Source organism: Gossypium raimondii, chromosome 13, assembly GCF_025698545.1.
Source record: "Gossypium raimondii isolate GPD5lz chromosome 13, ASM2569854v1, whole genome shotgun sequence".
NCBI lineage: Eukaryota > Viridiplantae > Streptophyta > Magnoliopsida > Malvales > Malvaceae > Gossypium > Gossypium raimondii.
In genome coordinates, this window is record NC_068577.1 from 50430640 (window position 1) to 50446086 (window position 15447).

The 15447-nt window shown below is 33.2% G+C and overlaps 2 protein-coding genes across 2 annotated transcripts; both read right to left on the reverse strand.

The window, feature by feature from the left end:
- Positions 1-9318: 9318 nt before the first annotated feature.
- On the reverse strand, positions 9319-10352 carry LOC105781666 (uncharacterized). The gene is made up of 2 exons (XM_012606184.2): positions 10131-10352; positions 9319-9935 (listed from the first exon to the last, which is right to left on the reverse strand). The coding sequence occupies exons 1-2, from the start codon at positions 10335-10337 to the stop codon at positions 9633-9635; spliced, it is 510 nt and encodes a 169-aa protein (XP_012461638.1). The 5' UTR covers positions 10338-10352; the 3' UTR covers positions 9319-9632.
- Positions 10353-13178: 2826 nt separating this feature from the next.
- On the reverse strand, positions 13179-14022 carry LOC105781788 (hypothetical protein). Its single transcript, XM_012606315.2, has 2 exons — positions 13942-14022; positions 13179-13792 (listed from the first exon to the last, which is right to left on the reverse strand). Exons 1-2 carry the CDS (start codon positions 13942-13944, stop codon positions 13487-13489), a joined length of 309 nt encoding a protein of 102 aa, XP_012461769.2. The 5' UTR covers positions 13945-14022; the 3' UTR covers positions 13179-13486.
- Between the last annotated feature and the right edge of the window lie 1425 nt (positions 14023-15447).

Below are 15447 nucleotides of genomic sequence, written 5' to 3' on the forward strand. Positions count from 1 at the left end.
AAGAATCAAACTGACAAAAAATATTTATCAAGGATTAAATTTATCATTAAATATAAATATTAAAGGTTAAATATGTTATTGTACCTTTTAGGTATTGAATTATATTATGTAAGATAGTGGATAGTAGTACAATTTAATGACATTAAGATAAAGTAGATAGGAGTACAGGTAAAATGCCCATAAAGTTTGGGCTTTGATCATGAATTGGTTGAGCTTCAATGGATTAAACCAGTCAAAATCGAATTTAAATGGTTGAATTCATTTGATTTCCGTAAAAGTCAAATAATATATCTATTTGATTGGTTTTACTTTTTTTAAAGTCCATTCGACCAACTTATTTATATAAATATTTTAGTTATATAGGATTAAGGGTTTTTATTAAAATAATAATAAAAATAAATTACAAAAATGTATCGTTTTTTTATATAATGTTTTTGGATATCGTCAATGTGTCAAGCCACACCATTCTAAAATTTTCCTCATTTTCTATCAATGAGTTCCATCAAAAAATATCCCTAAATACAAATTAAATATGATATTAATAAAAAAACATTTTTTTTAAAGTGGTACTGTGAAAGTATCAAGCAACAAAGTTTTTTTTTTTTTTAAATTTACTTATTCAAAAACAAAATGAGGTATTAGGTTGTGGATATTTGAGGCGACAGGTTAGGGCAAAACTGAAATGTTGATGGCGATGAATTTCTCCATTATCACATTGGTTGTGAGTGTGGCTTTTGATTCAATTCCAGATTTTTTGTGGACTTTTATTGTGGGTCTTATGAATACTACATTGCTTCAACTTAATGATTTAAAAACTTAGATACAAAGTTCTAATGTCCCATCTTGTCAGCATCTTATTTGCAGACTTTAATTACAGATTTTTGTGCAAGGCCATCTCAGCCCTTTTCTTTTAATAATATATATTTAAATTTAAATTGATATAGTAATCTTAAAAATATTTTTCGTAAATTTTTCTTTATTTCAATTGACTCATTGAGAGAAGGTGAGAGAAAATTTTAAGGTGGTGTCCTTTGATATAATGACGACATTCGAAAATATTATAGAAAATAATTTATTTTTGTAATTAATATATATCTTATACTATTTTCTTAATTATTTTATATTATTTTAATAAAACCCTAAAATTAACTATATATAATATATATTTTTATATTTACAATCGATTCCTATAAAAGCAAATCAAACGAGAGTTGCTCCTATGGTTTAAACTCACAGAATGAGCTGTAATTATCAATTATTTTATAATAAAAACAAATTAAATATTTAATTATTTTTAATTGAAGTAATCAATTGCAATCCCTATACGCAAATCTACCGACACCCATTTATTGTATATGGCTTTACCTGATTTCCTTTTGCTCAAAATATAGACCAACAAACCTTCTATTTTGCTTCCATCTCCATCAACCTTCTGCCTCTCCCTCTCTCTTTTCTTTTTCCACCATTATCCATTGTTGGGTGCAAAAAACAAAAAAAACTTGATTACTATAGCTCTGTATCAAGTAGACTAAAAACAGAAAGGTAAAAGAAACCATCAGTAGATGTGAAGAAGAAGCACTCTTATTGAATTGATTGAAAAAATAAGAAAAAAACAGTGGCTCATTTATAGCCACATGATAACCAGAAAATACAGAAAAATATGGCACTAACTCAACGTGCCTTGACTCAACAGAAAATGAGAAATAACAGGAGGCTTCTTAGCAACAAACTAACAGTACACGACCACCTGATGTTGAATCAGTCTTCAACACTCCCCCTTGATTCAAAATCACTCAATCCAAAACATGAACAGAAGAACGCATGCTTTTTGAGTGAGAGTGCTTTAGTTAAAACATCTGCAAGTTGTTGTTCAGTGTGGCAGTAAGTTAGAGCGATTTGCTCACTTGCAACTAATTCCCGAATGAAGTGATGACGGGTGTTGATGTGCTTTGTCCTCCCATGAAAAGCTGGATTCTTTGACATTGAAATTGTGGACTTGTTATCTGAAAAAATCTCAATTGCACCCTTTTATTCTTGATCAAGATCTTTCAATAACCTACGAAGCCAAATAGCTTGACAAGCTGAAGCGGTTGCAGCCATGTACTCTGCTTCTGATGATGACAAAGCTGCTGTTGGTTGTTTCTTCGAGCTCCAAGACACTGCACATGAGCCAAGAAAAAATATCTGTCCTGAAATACTTCTTCTATCTTCAAGAGAATTGGCCCAACCGCTGTCTGTAAAACCTTTTAACTTGAAATCTGAACTTGCAGTATACCATAATCCAAAATTCTGAGTTCCTGCAACATATCTCAGAATTCTCTTTGCTGCTCCAAGATGTATCTTTGAAGGACTATGCATAAATCTTGAAATAACACCAACAGAGAAGGCTATATCTGGCCTTGTGTGACATAAATAAAACAAACCACCGGCCATCCTTCTATAAAACTTCCCTTCTGCAGGTTCTAAACCATCATTGGCTTGTAATTTTTCACTAACATTCATGGGAGTTGCTGTGGAGTTGCAATTTAGCATGTTAAACCTTCGAAGAAGATCAGCTGCATACTTCTTTTGGGATATAAAAATCCCATCTCCTGTCTGAATAATCTCCACACCAAGAAAAAAATGAAGCTTTCCCAAATCTGTCATCTCAAAAGACTTCATCATATTTTCTTTAAAATCAAAAACAAGTGAAGAAGATGACCCTATGTAAATCATATCATCTACATAGAGACAAACTAGTAACAAATCATTCGCTTGTTTTTTAAGATAAAGAGTAGGTTCATTTTCACTTCTAACAAAACCTGAATTTTGAAAATAAGCATCAATCTTATTGTACCAGGCTCGCGGCGCTTGCTTCAAGCCGTAAAGAGCCTTTTTCAGCTTGTATACCTTACTCTCCTTGCCTTTGATTACAAACCCATCTGGTTGTGACACGAAAACCTCTTCCTTCAACTCACCGTTTAAAAACGCTGACTTCACATCAAATTGAAAAACAGGCCATTTTAATTGAGCGGCCAATGCTAGAGCAATTCTGACTGTTTCAAAACGTACCACAGGAGAAAACGTTTCTTCATAATCAATTCCTTGTTGTTGGCGGTACTCTTTCGCTACAAGCCGTGCCTTATATTTTTGTATTTTTCCATCTGCTTGGTACTTTGTTTTGAAAACCCACTTCAAACCGATTGCTTCTTTTTCAGCAGGTAAGTCGACCAAGTCCCATGTACCATTTCTTTCAATAGCCAACATTTCTTCTTTCATTGCATTACACCACACTTCTTCTTCTGCTGCTTCTTCATACGATGATGGGTCAACATTTGCAAACATTGCAAACTGAATCTTGTCTCCTTCATCATCAACAACATCATCTTGTATCACCTCAAAATCTCTCAAACGAGATGATGGTCGAGTTTGACGTCTTGGCCTGGTCTCCAATTGTAAGGAACTTTGAACATTCGTTGTTGCGTGAGAATCAATGGGCCCTTTTGTTTCTGTTGACTGAACGGAATCGTTATCTCCAACTTGAATTCCAACAATTGATGTTGCTTGATTTTCATTCCAGTCCCAGCTTGCAAGTTCATCAAATACAACATTCCTGCTAACAGTTATATTGCCACTAGATGGGTTGTACAGCTTATAGCCTTTAGATTGAGATGAATAACCAATAAAAATGCATTTTTCAGATTTGCTATCAAGCTTTTGACGATTTTGTTGGTTAATTAAGGTATAAGCAATACAACCAAAAATTTTCAAGTGGCTTACAGAAGGCTTCTTACCAGACCAAACTTCAAAAGGAGTCTTGTTCCAAACAGCTCTTGTAGGAGAGATATTCAACAGATAAACTGAAGTTGCTACTGCTTCTCCCCATAGGTTATGTGGAAGATTTTTTGCTTGCAACAAACTTCTAGCCATTTCCACAGTGGTGCGATTTTTCCGCTCTGCTATGCCATTTTGCTCTGGTGTATATGGAGTTGTCAACTCCTGTGAATGCTATTTTTTTCACAAAAAACATTAAATTCACCGGACAGAAATTCTCCTCCCCGATCTGTGCGAAGAGTTTTGAGGAGATGGCCACTTTGTTTCTCAACCATTGCCTTGAACTTCTGGAAATTTTGAAATGTTTCAGCCTTGGTAACCTGAAAATATACCCAGCTGAAACGACTAAAATCATCAGTAAATAACAAAAAATATTGACTTCCACCAATGGATTTTGTCTGCATCGGTCCACATAGATCAGCATGTACGAGTTCAAGACATTCGATGCCTCCAAGACTTCCCAATTGAAATGACTTTTGCTCGCTTCCCAAAATACACCTTCACATAACCCCATTGACTCAATTCTTGGCACCCATAAACCATTTCCTTCCTACTCAACAATTTTAATCTTTTTCATTGAGATGTCCATACCTTAAATGCCATAAGGTGGAGTCATTTGGTTCACTGCCAGCAGCTAATCCACACCTTTCGACGCCAACAACATCAAGTGGGAACAAATTATTTCGTGCCATGGGAACTGGAATCATGATGTGACCTGATTTCTTTTCTGTAATCTCACAACAATCATTATCAAATAAGACTAAATACCCTCCAGCCATTAATTGACCAACACATAACAAATTATTTGCCAATTTTGGAGCAAAGTAAACATCATCAAGAAATTTTACATTACCATTTTGGTTTCGAATGGCAATAGTACCTCTTCCTTCCACTTTGATTTCAGTATTATTCCCAAGCTTTACTTCTGTTTTGAAACTTTCATCAAGTTCCTTGAATGCAGATTTTTCTCTAGACATGTGGTGTGAGCTGCCGCTGTCGATGTACCAAACCTCTGTCGCCACATTCACCTCATGCTCTTTAGCCATGAATAGCTTCTCTTCAACCTTAGCTTCTGCGTAGTTTGCTTTCTCCTTTTTTTTGAGCTTCCAACAATCTGCTTCCAACAATCTGCTTTCACATGGCCATAACCTTTACAGTAGTAGCACTGAATATTACCTTTGTAATCATCTGTCTGTTTAGAATCAGCTTGCGCGTAGGATCTTCCCTTTCCCCTTCCTCTGCCGTTGGCTCACCACCGCGACCTCCTCTATTGGTCTCCTTTCCTCTACCAAATGATGAAGATGCTTTGACCTGAAGTGCTTTTTCATCAGCTTTATCAACTGATCTACTGTTCATTCTTGCTTCATGAGATTGCAAAGAACCTTTCAGATCATCAAAAGATAGAGTGGTCAAATCTTTTGATTCTTCTATAGCAACAGCAATGTGATCAAATCTAGGAGTTAAACTCCTTAGAAATTTTTCTACCACAACTTGATCAGTAATTTTTTCAGCATATGACCTCAATTGATTCACAATTGTGGACATTCTGGACATAAAAACTTGTATCATCTCATCGTCTTTCATCATCAAATTCTCAAATTCACGGCGTAATGATTGAAGCTTAACCGTGACTGCTTTACTTGTGCCCTGATATTCTTTCTGGAGAGTCTCCCATGCTTCTTTGGCAGTGGTAGCTGCTGTAATTCGACCGAATATTGCATCACTAACAGCTTGTTGAATGCTGTACAAGGCCTTATTATCCTTTTTCTTGTTCTCATTCAGTCTTGCTTCATCAATATCAGTATCTGCAAAACCCTTTTCAACTAAATCCCATAAATCTTGAGATCTAAAGAGTGTCTTCATTTTGATGCTCCAGAACTCATACTTCTCTCCATTAAATATGGGTATGAGTGGCTGCAAAGATGCTGAAACACCATGCATAGCCATAACTCAATTTCCTCGTGTTTCACTCCTCACGTGTTTCTCTCGTACTTCTATTTTAACTCACACTAACCTGCACAAGAACCGCATCAAGCTCGATACCACAATGTTGGGTGCAAAAAACAAAAAAAACTTGATTACTATAGCTCTGTATCAAGTAGACTAAAAACAGAAAGATAAAAGAAACCAACAGTAGATGTGAAGAAGAAGCACTCTTATTGAATTGATTGAAAAAACAAGAAAAAAACAGTGGCTCATTTATAGCCACATGATAACCAGAAAATACAGAAAAATATGGCACTAACTCAACGTGCCTTGACTCAACAGAAAATGAGAAATAACAGGAGGCTTCTTAGCAACAAACTAACAGTACACGACCAACTGATGTTGAATCAGTCTTCAACATCCATCTCTTTGGCTTTTCTTGGTCAATGTCTAGAATAATGATATTTATTGTGTATATATACCTTTACCTGATCTCCTTTGTCTATTAACTAAGATAATAAAAAGTTAAAGGGCACGTTTTCATAATGATATTTTATATGTTAGTTTTTTCCCCCTTTAGGAAACTACAACATAGAAGCGACAAAAAGAGAAAAAAGAAACACATCAAACCCTAAAAACATTAAACATAAACTGCAGGCTTTTCATGCAAGGAAACCAGTTTTATATTTGTTTTCATTCATGCTTCTTTTTTACCGTCATCAGCTGCAAATCCGCCGTTATCGCCACCTTTCATCAGATTGAGAATAGAATTCATCATTGCTTTTTCATCAAAATTCAGGGCATTCGTCCCATCGCTCTCGTCAATTGCATCAAGGAAGAGCATGAAATCATCAACCATTTTCAGCTTGACGGCTTCCTTAGCAACCATCCTCTGCCTCTTCTTCTTAAGCATTTCGTATTCCTTGGCTTTCTCAAGAAGCGCAGCTTGAAGAGACCTTAGCAACTCAGTCATCCGCCTTGTCTCCTCTCTCATCCTTGCAGCTTCCACAGCCATAGCAGTAAACCTAATGACATCTTGCGGGTCCTGTTTTATTAAAGACAAAAAACATAACTTTATTCGTTAACAAAAAATATAAGTCCTCACACACAATAAATGATGTTGGTGTTGTTACTGTAAGGAAACTGAAATAACAGAAACCGAAATCTAACCATAGGATATGAGACAACGATTCGTTAAACTGCAAGAAATGTGGTGTGAGCTATGAGGGATATAATTTGATGCTATATATATATAGAGAGAGAGAGAGAGAGAGAGAGAGAATAAAACACTGAAGAAGGGCATACATAATATTACTGATCTTGAGAAGAAGGTGCAGATAAAAATTAGACAAAGATCATGCGAGATATAGATAAAATATTCATTTTAAAAAATACATAATCCAAGTAAAAGTCAAGGAAGCATGGAAAGAACACAGACATCCGGGTTTAACCTTGAACTCCATTTTATTTAAATCTGAGGAGTAGGCGAAACGTGAGCTTAGCGTGCATTTGGATTCCATCCCACGTGGGATCCGACACCCTTACCTTTCTTTCTTTGTGGTGTTAACAAAGAGGAATATTCAAATATAGCTACACAGAAAGTCATTAAATTATTTAGAAAATGAGCAATATTTGGGAGAGGTGAAGGTATGACTATGGTTAAAATTAGAAAAAGTATTAAAAGCAGAATTAACTGGAGCAATTCTATGTGGATTTGTTCATACATCATGTCATTTATGTAAACAAATCAAACTTCAAATCTTCACAATATGCACTCACTATGGCTAAATGCAAAGTATCTTACTGAAATCAACAACTCAGAAATAACTTCTCAGTAGCTTTGTTCACCCTTAAACAACGGAAAAAGAAACATAACCAATGAAATTTATAGATAAAAGAGCGTAGAGTGTAGAGACTTCAAAATTAAAAAAAGTAACTGTCCATTAGATATCATCATTTCATTTATTTCAGAGTTTTTACAAAAACAACAGTCCTGAAGTGATTGTAATTTACAGAAGCAATTACACAAAAAGATTCATACAAAATATCAAAACTGAAGGTGACCAATGTTGAGGGACTGTTTATGATGGTCACCTTGCACAATTTTGTTCTAAAAATATCAGAATTGAGTTGAGAGACTGATACAGAATATTCATTCTGATGATCACCTTATAGTAGTTTTGGTTTGGGCGAATAAAATTTGATTTTTTAAAATCGAATTTTAAGTTGATCAAATTGAGTTATTTGAGTCAATTCAATAAGTAATTTGAGTTTGAGTCTAGTTAAATTTTATAATTTAAATAATTAAAATATTAAATTGGTGTAAATACTCCTTTGATCCTTATTAAATTTTATAAAAAATTCAAATTATTTATAAAATGCTAATTTTTTAAAATTTTAAAATTTAAAATTCTAAAGAATATATAAAAAGTTTAAATTTTTAAAATAATAGTTTTGGGATCTAAACAAATTAATAAATTATTCAAGTTTATGATACTAAAATATATTATTTTTTTATTATTTTACTTTGAAAAAGTTTTCAAATACATATGATTTCAAATTTATATGTTCTACATGAAATTAGTTATATTGTAACAAGATTTTAATTTGACATGTTTAATTTTTTAATTTAACTCAAAATAATTTCATTTTATTCGACTTGACTCGAATTTTATTTCACTCGACTCGTTTTGAAAAAAATTCAAATCGAATTAAGATGATAAAATAAGGCTTATGAACTCGATCATGTCAAAATTTTTTCACTTGATTTGATTGAATGCTCACCCTCATATGACCCTCCTTTCTTTCCAAGTTTCTTACTATAATTTAAAATTTTTTTTTCCTACAACACAATATTTAATTCCGACTATCAAATATAAAACTCTACTTTAACTTTGTCTAGATTTTTCCTTAAAAAAAAACACCTGTCTAGAATGGGAGTGATTTCTGATTTTAAGATTTAAAGTGGACGGAATGGGGAAATGTCAAAAACTAGTTACTAGTTCATCACTATTAGCAATGTCTTGAGTAAGGTATGGCTTTGATGCCGACCAAGCCACAAACGTGAACTTCCCTGTCTTTGGATTGCATCCCACCTGGCCTTGGATCCCACACCCTTACCTATTTATTTATTCATTTGCTAAGTTGATTTTATTAGATGAAACCAAAGTACAATCGGAGTTCAAACCCAAGTTAAGAACTACAAACAGACACCATCAAATGGAAACATCAGTCTAGGTTATCCAAATCTTTATACCTTTCATCCATCTGATTCCCTACAAGGCATGAACCACATCAACCATGTTTGATTGTACCCTCTGCGGTTACAATGGTCTCGTCTCCCTTCCAGACCATCAATCAATTGCATTTTCCGAATTAGCTTCCAGTTTCCGAGATCAGACGCCTATCAATAGAGTATGTATACCAAACATAAATTTTTGGGGCCGACTTGATTGCCCTTACCTCAGACTAGTCGAGTGAAACAACAGATTCCCAAGACAATACCTCCTCTGTGTTGTCCCATGCCATCATCAGACCATTTACGGAGAGATCGTGTAATAATAAAAATAAAAACACAACTTTTTCTCTAAATTAATGATATCCTTCCATTTCTATCCGAGAGAGTCACGGTTCACTACAACATAAGCGAGGAAACATCAGACTCTGTAACTTGAACAACATAACCCACCATGTCCCAATCATATTAACTTGGAAATATTACAGTCCTACAAACCCAAATGAACAAAAAACAAAACCACACAACGATTCATTATTGAAAACATCAAACGACAGTCATGATAATTCGGAGTTTATTAACGCCTGTATGGACAGAACAAGTCATATAACCAGTTTCAAATCCAAACATGCAGATGGGTGAAGCTCTGAAAACATTACTATTTCTTCTTTCCAAATCCTCCAGCATCGTTCATCATAGTGAAAATAGTGTTCTTCATTGCTTTTTCATCGAACTTGTTGGCAGTCTCCATATCATTTTTCTCAGTTGCTTCAATGAAGAGCATGAAATCAGCAACCACTTTTTGCTTAGCGGCCTCCTTTGCAGCCATCATTCCCTTCCTTTTCAATAGCACTGCACGCTCACTAATCTTCGCTTCAAGTGCAAGTTGACGAGCTCTTAGCGATTCTCTCTCCGTTTCCAGCGCTGCCTCAGCCATAGCTATAACTTCACCTCCTGGATCCTGTTTGATGTAATTAAAGCCAAAAACAAAACAAAATAAGCCTATATTCATTAATTAACCGCATAATATAAGGCCTCATGAACAATATTCAACAATGTTGTTATTCTTCATAAATGAATGAAATACAAGGAAACTGAAATTGTAGAAACAGAAAATCTAACCATAGATAAGTAGACAAAAGATTGAGGAAGCTACCTGAAAGAAAAGTGGAGAATGGTGGGAAGTATGAGACATGATTGCGCTGAAAGACTCAATATATAGGAGAGTCGGAGGTGGGGGCCGGTACTGATAAAAGTCAACGAAATCGGCTTTTGTTCGTCTGCGCCAAACGTCAGCCTTTGGTGATGTAAGGTGCCCACGGACAAAGGCATTGAGTATGAGGGTCGTGCTTATCCTAAACATATTTTTTGAACTAGTTTTAATGGAAACAAATAATAAATAAATGTACATTGAAAAGTAATTAAAAAATGAAATGGAATGAAGTGGAGTGGAGTGAAGTTCAGTGGGATTGTATCCAAAAATTGAGACTCCAACATGTCCATTAGAGGTTAACCAAAACTAAAAGAAATGAAAAAGCATAACGGGGGCGGGCGGTGTGGGGGCCCTTGACTTCAAAAGCCGGTGTCGGTGAACTCAACAATCAACGGTACAAATCAAAGTGCTTTAACAAAATTGTCTCATTCGCTTTTATGGTCATGTTTCAGGTATATGTTTTAGGTTTCAGGTTTCAGGTTCGCTTTTTAAAATTTTAAAAAAATCATTTGCCTAAAAATTAAAAGAATTAAAAAAAATACTGCATAAAAATAAACATGATTTGAAAGCGATTAAATTAAAAAAACTAAAATAATTTAAAAATTATAAAAGAAGAAAGCAAGTTTTTTATTTATTAAAATTTTAATTTGTTAAGTAAATAAAATAAAGTTAAATTAAGTTAAAAAATATTAAATATGGATTACATTTTTAAAATTGATGATGTGATATTTTATTATTAGTGTTTAAAATTTCAAAGATGGCATAATCTTTGAAGTTACACATGGTTGGTTGAATACTTAGGGTTATAATTAACGTTTAAAATTAGGATTTTAGAATTTGAATAAAATATAGAAATTTGGTCGGTGCAGTCACAATGTGTACAGCAGGTATTTTCCATTATGAAATCAGCAGTTGAGAAATAACTTCTTAGTAGCATCCATTTATACAAAAAGATTAATTCAAAACAAGAGAGAATAAAATGTGTTGATAACAGAGTCTTCAAAATAATAAAAAAAGTGACTGTCCGTTACATATAGCTTAATCTACATATCGATAGGCCTTTTCTTGTGCCATCATTTCATTTATAAGCCCCAATGTAATTTTGAATCAAAACACCCAAAGACAGATGCATCAAATCTTATATTTATGTTAAACTGTATGCTCAAGTTTTAAGAAAAAGCAACAACAGACATACTGCCAGAAAATGCGTATCAAAGATTTGAAATTGAAGCACAATGAGTAAATAGCATGAAGAATGAAAACAACTCTAAAATGACTTTAGTAGCTGCTTGCATATTTATACCAAATATAAAAAGTAAAGTTGTTGTCCATAAAACTTTATTATGATGCTCACATTGCACTGCTTTTGTTTATCTTTCTGTAACTCTTGAACCCTACTCATCAATTTTGTTCTGAGTTAGAGATTGCTGTTATTCATCAGCTTTTTGCTTCTCCCTGTACAGGATAAAAGTAAATAATTAGTATTATAAAAAGATTTAAATTTTACTTATCTAAGCATCGGATTTTTTTTGCAAGAGATTCATCTAGGAAAAGTTAGGTTCATGTGCCTTGTAACACATTTGTAAGTGTTGCTTGTTCTGTATAAGTAGATGAATCTTCTTACGGATATCTTGGTTTTTTCACTTTTCAATGAGTTAGTTGAGGCCAATATGTTGATTTTGTTCATTCCGCTAAGGTCAATATGTTGATTTTCTCCATTCCTCTAAGGCCAATATGTTGGTTTTGTCCATTCCTCTAAGGCCAATATGTTGGTTTTGTCCATTCCACTGAGGTCAATATGTCGATTTTGTTCATTCCGCTAAGGCCAACATGTTGGTTTTGTCCATTCCTCTAAGGCCAATATGTTTAAGGCCAATATGTTGGTAATTTTGTCCACTCCGCTAAGGCCAACATGTTGGTTTTGTCCATTCCACTGAGGTTAGAACAATTAATTGAAAAGTAGAATTGATCGTAGTCGGGTCAAGTCGGGCTGATATAAAATTTTAGGTCTACTTTTTAAGTTCGGGTTCGATTCAAAAATGAATTTAAAATTTTGTCTAAGTTTGGCCCAGATAATAAAATGCTAAACCCTAATCCGGCTTGCCTGTATTAAAATTTTTTAATATTATTTTTATATAAAAATAAAATTTAAAAAATATAATACATAACATACACTAAAAACATTAAAATAAATGTTTCCTAATAAATTAAAAATACATTTAAAAAAGTCTTTATATGTAAATAACACTAAAATAGTTACAACTTAGCAAGCAAATGTCTCTAAAATTGTAGAAAAATTAACAATAAAACAAGAGTTATATAGTATCCAATCAATAACAATAAAATAGTAGCAATATAATAGCAAAATGACATCTAACAATAACAAAGGGAAAAAAAATGAGTTAAACCGAGTCTAGAAAAAAAACTCTTACCAAGACATATTGAAAGATCTGAGCATGATCAAAATATAACAACTTCAAAGCTGGACGAATGATTTGATCATGATCAGATGATACAATTTTTTAGCATTTTGCTATAATTAATTAGATTTTGTAATTGTTATCAAGGAGCATATTAAATCAGTAATCAATGTATTGTTTTATTTAATGTAATAAACATAGTAATGGGGTATTGTAGGAGTGATTCCAACACCGAAATTCTCTTGCATAGAATTAAAGTGGATTTCCCCATTCATTAGAAGCATTATAAAAGCATTCATTATTTGGATCAAGATCAACTCACACGTAGCATCCTAAATATAACAGTCAGATTTTCCCCTGTTCCCCTTTCCCACACTTATTGGTCTTCTTCCCCTTGCCTATCTATTTAAAGAAGAAAAAATTAACATAGGAAGACAAAGATAGAAATATGGGAAAGAAAAATAACCTAATTAATTGCTTTGCTTTCTTTTATGTTCTATTGTGGTGTGATTAACCCTGAAAACTGGAATTCCAACGGTGATACTTACAGGGATTCATGAGTACTCCAAGATTTTGTAATAAAAAAAATAAACTTTTTTCCCTAAAATAATGACATCCTTACATTACTATGAGAGAGTCACGGCTCAGTACAACATAAGCGAGGAAACATCAAACTCTGTAACTTGAACAGCATAACCCATCATGTCCCAACCATATTAACTAGGAAAATGAACAAAAAAAAAACCACACAACGACTCTTGAAAACATCATAACAACAGCCATGACAACTCGGAGTTTTTAATGCTTGTACGGACAGAACAAGTCATATACCCAGTTTCCAATCCAAACAGGCAGATGGGTGAAGCTCTGAAAGCATTACTATTTCTTCTTTCCAAATCCTCCAGTATCATCATTCATCATTGTAAGAATGGTGTTCTTCATTGCTTTTTCATCGAATCTGTTGGTAGTCTCCATATCATTTTTCTCAATTGCTTCAATGAAGAGCATGAAATCAGCAACCACTTTTTGCTTGGCGGCCTCCTTTGCACCCATCACTTGCTTCCTTCTCAATAGCACTGCACGCTCGCTAATCTTCGCTTCAAGTGCAAGTTGACAAGCTCTTAGCGACTCTCTCTCCGTTTCCAGAACTGCCTCAGCCATAGCCATACCTTCATCTCCTGGATCCTGTTTGATGTAATTAAAGCAAAAAAAAAATAGAACAAATAAAATAAACATATATTCATTAACCGCATATATAAGGCCTCATGAACAGTATTCAAGATTGTTATTATTCTTCATAAATGTATAAAATATCAGGAAACAGAAAATCAAACCATAGATAAATAGGCAAAAGATTGGGGAAGCAGCCTGCAAGAAAGGTAGAGTATGGTGGGAAGTATGAGTAATGATTTGATGCTGAATGCCTGCATATAAATAGAAGAGCTGGAGGTGGGACCTGTACTGAAAAAAGCCAACTAAATTGCATTGGTTGGTCAGTGCCAAATGGTATCCTGCACCTAGAGCGGTGACCATATGAGTAAATTAAGCCGACCTTTGGTGACGCAAGGCGCAGTCGAGGACACGCATTGAGTATCAAATCCTAGCTTACCCTAAACACATTTTTTTAAAACTAAATAATAAATAAATGTAGAAAGTGAAATGAAGTGGAGTAGGATCACATGCAGGGTGCATAATGAAAAAACATTAAGGGGGCAGGGCGGGCGGGCGGTGTGGGTACCTTTGACTTCAAATGCTGGTGAAACTCAGCGATCAGCAGTACAAATCAAAATGCTTGAACAATTTTTTATTTGGTCATGTTTCATGTCTGCTACGTATTCGGGTCTTTCTTCAATTTTTTGTTTTGTTTTTCCATAATAATTTAATTTAATTATTTAACAAAGGTTGAATCAGTACATTTATCAACAATATTCCGCTCAAAACATTAATTCAAATTTTTTTTGAAATGAAATAAAAGTATATTCTAGGTTGGTATGGAAAATTTGAGATGGCATAGTTTTTCAGTTACACATTGTTGATTCATTTCATAATGTTTAGGGTTTTAATTAACATTTAAATATTTAATTTTTCGTAAGATAACATTTAAAAATTAGAATTTTAGAATTTAGATTTAAATTTTAAAAATGGTATGAATTGAGTAATAAGTAACATACATAATAATTTATTAAATTTATAGATTTTTAGATACATATTTAATAATGAATTTGAATTTTTTGGATTTGACAAATTCATATTTGTAGACATTTTAATATGTACTATATTAAATTCAACTAATTTGCTCGTAATATATTACTATTTACATAATAAATAAAGAACAAATATTTGGTAAGGTACCTAAAGTTTTTAAAATTCACAAGCAAAGTGAAGGCATTGACAAGTGTGTATAGTAAAATATTGAAAAATAAATATTTAAATAAAAGATATACATAATTAATAATTACCAAATATTAATACATAAATGAAATTCAAATTGATGTTCCAAAATACAACATATAAGATATTATGTTTTTTTTTATTTAAGGCCTTAAATTTAATTATTCAAACATAATATCTTATTATTATTAAAAAAATTCTAAAAATAGGAAATTAACACAACAATCTTAAAATAAAAACTGCATAAGCAACAATGGATGAAAGGGTATCAAATTCTTACATATTTTACTATTTTTTAACTTTGTGTACCCAAAAATTTAAAACTCCATGAGCAACAATCCTACTCTTTTGTCTGACAAAATTAGTAAATTACAAAACCGTTAGCCACAACAAAGAAGCTCACATGGCTGGTTTAGTAGCACTTAAAAAAGAAAAAGTATTTTTGGAGG